General features: G+C 38.6%; 1 protein-coding gene across 2 annotated transcripts in view; it reads right to left on the bottom strand.

Moving 5' to 3' along the window:
* Dennd1b (DENN domain containing 1B) overlaps nucleotides 1-8678 on the bottom strand; it is a 211429-nt gene that overhangs the window by 24265 nt on the left and 178486 nt on the right. For both annotated transcript variants that reach the window (XM_005348448.1, XM_005348449.3), the window contains 3 exons: nucleotides 7488-7578; nucleotides 2036-2076; nucleotides 966-1034 (listed from right to left, as the gene is read on the bottom strand). In XM_005348448.1, the coding sequence (XP_005348505.1) occupies nucleotides 966-1034; nucleotides 2036-2076; nucleotides 7488-7578 (201 nt within the window). The remainder of the gene's footprint in view (nucleotides 1-965; nucleotides 1035-2035; nucleotides 2077-7487; nucleotides 7579-8678) is intronic.

The raw sequence follows: 8678 nt of genomic DNA, 5'->3' as shown, positions 1-8678 counted from the left end.
TGTAGACCAGGCTGGTCTCGAACTCACAGAGATCCGCCTGCCTCTGCCTCCCGAGTGCTGGGATTAAAGGCGTGCGCCACCACCGCACGGCTAAAGATGAATTCTTATAAAACAACACTACCCTGTAAGCTTCAGAAACAAAGAATATACATAACCATTAACTTTGAAAAGTCATTATTTTGAAGTTCATCGTCTTGAGATCAGTATGTTCAAACGATGAAAATGATGAAGCAAATATTACAGTTCTTACAGGAGCAAAGGAAGGACTTTACCTTTTGGGGGATTGAAAGAAAAGTAGGTAAAGAATGGATCTGAACTAAGTTGATGTGGGAAGTCCTTCTGTATATGTGCTTTTACTGGTTACTGAATAAAGAAACTGCTTTGAGCCTATAGCAGGGCAGAACAGAGCTAGCCAGGGAAAACTAAACTGAATGATGGGAAGAAGAAGGCAGAGTCAGGGAGAAGCCATGAAGCCCCACCAGAGACAGATGCCAGACAGAACCTTGCTGGTAAGCCACAGCCACGTGGTAATATACAGATTAAAAGAAATGGGTTAATTTAAGATGTAAGAAGTAGCCAATAAGAAGCTAGAGGCCAAACAGTGATTTAATTAATACAGTTTCTGTATGGTTATTTTGGGGCTGAGCAGACAGGAACAAACAATCACCCTCCTACTACACCTTAAGAAAATTCCATTAAAGAAGAAAACAGAAACATGCACACACACACACACACACACACACACACACACACACACACACACGGCTCCTGATGTTGAAGAATCGAGGCTGACACTTGTCTATGGACATGTGTCCACACAAGCTGGGGAACCTGGGTCACTGGCACTCATGGGTACACTCTCTCACACATGGATAAATAGAAAACACTTTGAATTTACATGTCTACCTTCTAGACATACGTGTAATTTTACCAGCAAAAGTTTGAAATTCAGAGAGGAAACTTACGAATTTGTAGGCAGTCCGTACAGCAGGGGTGGCTTTGGTCACTGCTGTATTGAACAATGCACCTCCTTTCTGAAAGAAGAGAAATGTTTTTAAAGACTTGTGTGAAAAGCATTGCCAGGAGTACAGAAAAATACTTGTAAGTTGAAGACCTGTGCAATTATTTCCAGTCCTTTTAAGAGTTTGTATTTTATACTAATTTAAAACAGGGCCTAAATATTCTACTGTGTTCTTTGATTTGGTGTAAAGCATCAGTTAAGGGTCAGGTCATTTTATCTCTGAAGTATGGCTAGAAGAGTAATGTGGACAATACTGAATATAGAGTTAAAGTTTCCCAGTAAAAAGAATATCATGTTTATCAGCTGGTTTGATGTTGGTCAATAAAGAGTTTTCCTGTTTAAAAAAACATAAAAGAAAACTGTTATCCAATAAACCTCATCCAATTGTGCCACTGCACCTTAGTCCTTTGTCTACTTTCTGTTGCTGTGACACGGACAAATACCGACTTCTAGAGGACAGGATTTATTACATCATACAGGCTGGAGTCCATCATCAAAGGAAGCCAGGATAGGAGCTCAAGCAGGAACCTAAGGGGAGGAAGCTGCTCACTGGCTCCCTCCCAAGCTCATATTCAGCTGCCTTCTTAAACCTCCCAAGATCACAGTGCCCAGGTGGCACTGCCAACAGTAGGCTGGTACATCACTCCCTAATCAAAAAAATGTCAGACAAACGTGGCCAATATAAAAGTGGTCCTTGCTCTATTGAGGTTCCCTCCGCCCAGGTGTGTCACGCTGTTAGAAACTAGCCAGCACACTGGTGTTTGGAAGGATAATACAAAAAGGCAGATGTTGGCTTTAAATAAACTAACATTTTATTTATCTGAACTAAATATTTTCATTTTAAAATTTCCTTTATAATTATCAACAAAGTACAGACAAAAAATATGCTCAAAGTATGATAAAATATACACATTTCAAATTGAATGGTGTTAAGTGTAGCCAGAGTACTTTCTCTGAACTTTTCTCTACATTTTCTAGAGTTAAAAACCGATATAACCAAAGGCTGATGCTTACCTTGACTGTATGCACCCACTGTTGATACGACTTCGGGCTCCCTAGAACATAAAAAGTTAGATGCCAGGAATCATTGCTAAAACGTGAACCTAGAAAGCAGAGCTGCGCAGCTGGCCCTGCCGTGAAGGCAGCACGGGGTTCTAGGACTGAGTGGGCAGTAACAGAGCAGTCAGGACTCACACTACACAAGCACTGTTCCCAATTCACACTTGAAGCTAAGGCTTTGCTATGTTCTCTAGTTTTTATATTTGCTTTTCGACGGAAAATAGGACCTTAAAATTCAGCATGTCTATACTTTTAAAAATAATTTTTAATGTTTTATGTCCATTGTTTTAAAATGTATATTTTATACAGTTAGGTACACTTAAAACATTTCAAATGTAAAGAAGAATGAAGAAAAAACTGAAATGTAGAAAATTAGGACAAAAAATTGTTTTGTATTTTTTAAATAGTAATGTACACTAAAGGCACTTGTATTTCAACATAACTAAATAGCACTTTTATTTTCAAAAATATTCTCTAACTTTATAAAGGAAAAAATTATTAGAAGAAAATATGAAGAGAGCAAACATCATAATTATGAAAAACTTGACCTGACAGAATTACTTCTGACAAAATTTGATAATTCAGGCTGGGAGATACTCAGTGGGCACAATACCTGCTGTGCAAACACAAGGACCCGAGTTTGATCCAAATACAAAAAGCCAGGTGTAGTGGCACACACATAACCCTAGTGCTGGGGTGGTAGACACAGGCACATGCCTCTACAAGACCCAGGCCACATGGTGAGTGACAGATAACGCACAAGAATGTCCTTCGGCTTCCTCATCCATGTGTGTGGGACCCACCCAGGCCACAGAGATACACAAACACGCACCCAAACTCTGTCAATAAGCATATTTGCTTGTGTATAACATTAATCATTTGGTCAATGAGATGAAATTATTAGTCAGAAGAGAAACATATCTGGCGCAGGAGAGATGGCTGAGCAGTTAATAACGCATGATTCTTGCAGAGGACCCAGGTCAATTCCCAGTACCCACATGGACTCACAACTGTCTATACTCTAGATCCAGGGATCTGGCACCCTCTTCTGTCCTCTACAGGCATCAAGCATAAATGTGGTGCACAGAAACACATGCAGTCAAAACACTCATACAAATAAATAAATTACCCTCCAAAAAACTTAGAAACACACATCTGAAAGTCTTTCAAACCAACTGACTACAGTTAGATTTTTAACTACCTTCTTAATTTTTACAATTTTTTTTTTTTGCAGGGTGAGGTTGAATGCTTATTCAGGGGGTTATGGAGGAGGAAGGGAGAAGGGGGGACATAGAGAGAGGGAGAGAGAAAGAGAGAGAATTTTTACAAATTTTTACAACTCTTAAATTTTACAATCTCAAAAATTACAAGGGTAAAAGTCATTATTAAAAATAAAGTGGCTACTCAATCACTCTTGCAAAAAGGACCCTCAAGATACAATGCGTTCTTTTTATATGGCTGTACCTCTGCTTTAAAAAGAAAATACACCAAGGGCTAGAGAGATATTAAAGGCACCCATCTGGTTATAACTAAGACTGAAGAGCCAAGTTTGATCCCCAGAACCCACACAGTAGTTAGTGAGAACTGAATCCTGCAAGTTGTCCTCTGACGTACACCTATGCATGCACAACTGATAAATAAATATAAAAATTGCCCTCATCTTACTGCTGTGTTCAGCGGTGCTAGAACAGCTGCTACCTGCCTGCTGTAGTGGGCATCAGCTCAAAATTGGGTAGTGTGATCTCAGCCTGGAGGTTTCTTGCTAATTTTGAAGCATTAACAAAAAATGAACACTGAAAAGTGCCTGATTCTGGATTAATTTTATTCTTCAAATCTCTCCCTAACTTAAAAGGAAAATCAAGAATGAACTTTTAATTTGTTTTTTATTACAAATTGTTATAAAGAGCTCTTGCTGCATTTGTTCCTTTTTATTGAGAAGACAATCCAGGTCACACAATAGCATGGCTTGACCCCACAGATTCAGATATATATTTCCCTTGTAAAATGGTGAAAAACTTTCAAGTTATCCTGACTATCTATTTTTCAAATAAATTTTAATTTGTTAGCAATAAAAGCATATCTTTCATTCAGATTATCTTTACTTTTTTTTTTTTTTTTTAACTTTTGAGACAGGGCCTCATTTAGCCCAAACTGATCTCAAATTCTTTATAAACTGAGAAGGGCCTTTGGCTCCGAATCCTCCTGCATCCATCTTCCACGTGTGGAATCACAGGTGTGTATCATAGTCTCATTAGTTCATATATGCTCACAAATGACTGCGAGGATATTCATTTAGGACTTGTACGTTATTTACATTGTAATGGATGGTGTTTATTTTCCCAAAATGAATTTTAAAAAGTAGAAGAAAAACAGAATAGTATGAATGTAAGACTTTAAGACAATCCTGAAGCCATTTTTGACAATTCTGAATCCTCTCAGCCTCTGTGCCATAGTGCTTCCCCTCCTCCCCTGGGAACCAAGGACCTAACAGCTACACTCGCACGTACTCAGTTCCTGAACAATTACCCATATACGTAAGTTTTGGTTCGGTCCCCTGGGAAACGGGGTCAAAATGACCTCTTACCTCATCTGATCTGGCAACAGCTCTCCAGTCAATTATTGGTAATAGCCCTTTTGAATAAGCCAATCAGAATAGTCAAAGAACAACACCCCCTTGCTTCTGTGGCCCCTTTAAAAGTAGACTGTACCCGCTATTCGAGGTCCCTTGGCTTCCCGAATGCTGGGGGACCCTGTCATGACAGAATTAATAAAATCCTCATGCTTTTGCATCAGCTGTGTGTATGAGATGGTCTCTGGGGGCAACTCCTTCTCGGTGTTTGGACGCTAGAGTCCAACATGATAACAACTTAAGATTCAAGAGTAATTGCCAACCAAGAAAAAAAAATACTAATGTATCAGCTACAAAAAAAAAAAAAAAAACAAAAACCCAGCTGTGGTAAAACGTCATAGCAGTTATAGGAGGAAATTAAATGTCTTCCTTAAAATTCTAAGGTTACGTTCACATTCAGCTCTTTATAGGTTGTGAGATGTTTTCATCTACTGTACATCGTCTGAGCTGCATTTCCTTACTGTAAAGCATGCAAAACAGGCAGTCCCATGAGAACGATGGTGTCTCTAGTTGTGGCCTGGACCTCTAGAGTGCAGGGCTACCCCATAGAAGACACCACTGGGATTAGTTCCATTAGCAACCAACTAAATTAAGAATCAGGTATTTTAAAACCTGGTTCGTTGTTTCTTCAACTTTGAAACACTGCATCAAGGATTGCTTAATAACAAACAGAACAGACCACTTAAACAGCAGCTCCCTCTGTCTGGTTTCAAGTGATGACTACCTTCTAAAGGAAAGGGGTGCCGAAAGCCGGGACTGAGTAAAGAACACAAGTCAGGAAAGTAGTAAGGGCTGGATTGGTGGACGTCACGGGAGCGGGTTAGACCTCAGGCAGCAGAGGGAAAAGGGAAAGAAGGAGCTAGAAAGGTTAAGGGGGAGGAGGTGAACTGGAGAGCAGGCCAGGAGGAGCATGGGGAGGGGCAACTAACAAGACTTCTGGCTGGGAATGCCACAGTGAAACCTTCTACCATAAATGATCCCTAAAATATACTTAAACAGAAAAGTTTAAATAGAGTTGCTTTATAAAGGGGCACAACATCTTTACTAAACAACACCAAATAAAAAGAAAAAATGAATAAGTCCTATTGTTTATCTTTGCTATTTGAAATCTCAATGAATCAAGCATTTTTTTTCTAAGAACAATATCGAGGTATTTCTAAGGCAATTTAAAATACAAAGAAAAATAACACTTGGCTGATATTTTCATTTTTAAAAATACTTTCACATTCAATCAAATTAATAACTATAGAAATGGATTTTCCTTTCGATAAGCATTGCTCCCTCAGATAGAAAGTAGGAGCTGAAAATCATTTTAATCATAATAAAAACCAATAAACAACCTGAATTAAGTAGATCACTAAGTCAGATGCTGACCAAGATCATATCCTCCTGTCCATATTTAAGCACTATGGATTTTAGTTAAAATAATATTAACAATAAAATGAATTCATTATTCTTTTATCTCTCCTTTATTTCTACAGGTTCTGGACTAGCAGATATGACTACAGAAGTTAAGTGTACAAAGGGATCACAGCTCTACCCCATTACTGTCACAAGATGTCATCTTCAATTCTACAAAAGCTGCCAGCCTCACGGGTCATAAAGATAATGAGGCAGCAGCTATGTAAATACTGAGTGGATGCCTCAAGCAATTTGTCCATAAGCTGACAATATTTTGCTTGTCTGTGTTGAATAGTGAAAAAGCGTCATTTTAACACAAAAGTTCCATTGAAGCTAAATTTCTGCCCATGAGCTGAGAAGTGGGAGCTGAAAGAATCCACAGTCAGCTCTTGCTGAGTCAGTGGATCCCGCGAGGGGCTGTACTTCTGCCAGGTGAAATTCTATGGCCACCAAGCTCATTTGCTCTCTTCTAAATGAACAAATTCTCTTCAACCATCTATTTCTATGATTTATAGCTGACAATAAGTGTCATATAAGCATAAAGTTAAGGTGTAAAACTTGAAGCTATGTACATATTATTTTTATCTTTTCAAATCTAGTAACTATTTATTCAAACATAGACTAAAAACCTGGCTATCAAAGCAAACCAACAAAGAGGTCAAAACAAACACCAAACCAGAGAGAGAAGATATGGTATTCAAGTGGGTCTCACAAATAATACAGAGCAGTGTGCTCAGCAATCCTGCTTGGAAGAATCACTGAGACACTGGAGGACTCCAGGAAAGTCCTCTGATGCCAGGACTACACAATACATCTGCCGACAACATGTCAACACATAAATCATTCCTTGCCTAGATTACGGCAAGACTGGATATTTACACTGGGAAGCCCTTCTACATTTGAAATGGTAAACGTAGAACTTTGCAGACTAGAATTGGCAGTGATTCCCACACAGCACTTGCTGAAACAGGAAGTAAGCACGAGGGAGTCCAGTGCTTTCCCTCCACCACACTACAGAGCTCTACCCTACCAGTCTCAGGTCCAAACCCAGACTCCGCCACAGCCACCCCCACCACTACCAGAGAACCTACTATTAGTGGGAAAGGGAAAAGGATGGAAATTAATTGGAATTCTGTTGTTTATTCTCAATAATACTAAGAGATTATTAGAGCCAATAACTACCAAGTTATGAAATAACCTTCCTGCCCTGATTATGAAAATAAGCCCATAGCACAGCTCATATAAGACAAAAATCATACATAAAACATTGTGTGTTTAGGAAAAAATGATTGTTTATAAAAATACATATATCAGAGATAGACACAAAGATCAGATGTTGTCTAGAAAATGGATAATCATACTCGAAATTGTCTTTACCTCCAGAGAAGCCACCCGAAGTGATCTCTTCTTCGAATATATCAGAGAAACCCCTTCCTGCATTAAGCTTTGCCAGTCGACCATCAATAAACTGAAATTTAAAAGTTTCAAATGTTAAATTTTTCATTATAACATTAAAAATTACTTATAAATACAGAAAAGTGAGGGATATGGATATGATAAAAATAAGGATGTAAATAACAATCAAAGGAATCATAATATTAACAATTTACATAAAAGAAAACCATATAATAATGTAATTTTGTGTATAGATACACATATACAGTTTTAATAAACTTTTCTCATTTGGGCTGACAATGTTCCCTCCAAGAACCAAAGACCACATAACAAAAAACTACAATACTAGTCATGAGAAGCCATCTTTTGAGTTGTTGACCAGGGCTATGCAAGAGACTCTAAGAACATACAGCCTAGTAAAATTGCCTTCCATTGCCTCCAAAGGTGGAAGGTAAGTCCTTATTGCTGAAGACACCATGCACTTCAGACAAGGGGCAAAGGGATTCCTGAGGTGGAACCGACCTGAATTCCTCTTCCCTCTCATAGTATCAGAGGGTACCATATAAACTTCCAGAGGAGAGAGATAACCAACATTCTGCCCAGCTATGATGCATATGAACATTAACAACCAGCAAAGCATAAGGGTGCACTGATGGCACACATACTATGTAAATAACAGCTCTCTAACTGTTAAGAGTCACTCAATAGAGGGGAAACCTTGCCTAGTACTGGAAACCTAGCCAACTACCAGTTGTAGTAAAGTCATGGATATTGGAGGAGACTCTACAACCACTACTTTACTAAACCAACATGATTCTAACAATAGTCTATAAACATTTGCCCTTATGCCCACAAATAAGCATACTTCTCCTCACTAAGGAAATTTCTCTTTGCAACTGATGGAGACCACTAAAAAAAACTACAACCAAATAAAATGAAGAGTTCTGGAGACCAGTTCCAACAGATACATCTTACAAAACAAGTCCCACACCTAAGGCTCACATGATGTTACAGAAGATGGGGATGGAAAGGTTTACAAGCCAGAGGGTCAGTAAATTTTCTGTGAGAATGTGTCTCTTAGTAATATTAAAAGCTACACCCATAAACTCTCACAAACATGACTGCCCAAACATCCAAAGAATCAATGAAATAAAAAGCTGGTTCCTAGAGAAA

This window comes from Microtus ochrogaster, chromosome 6, assembly GCF_000317375.1.
Source record: "Microtus ochrogaster isolate Prairie Vole_2 chromosome 6, MicOch1.0, whole genome shotgun sequence".
Taxonomy (NCBI): domain Eukaryota; kingdom Metazoa; phylum Chordata; class Mammalia; order Rodentia; family Cricetidae; genus Microtus; species Microtus ochrogaster.
Note: the sequence above shows the minus strand (reverse complement) of the source record. Positions and strands in the feature narration are given on the sequence as shown.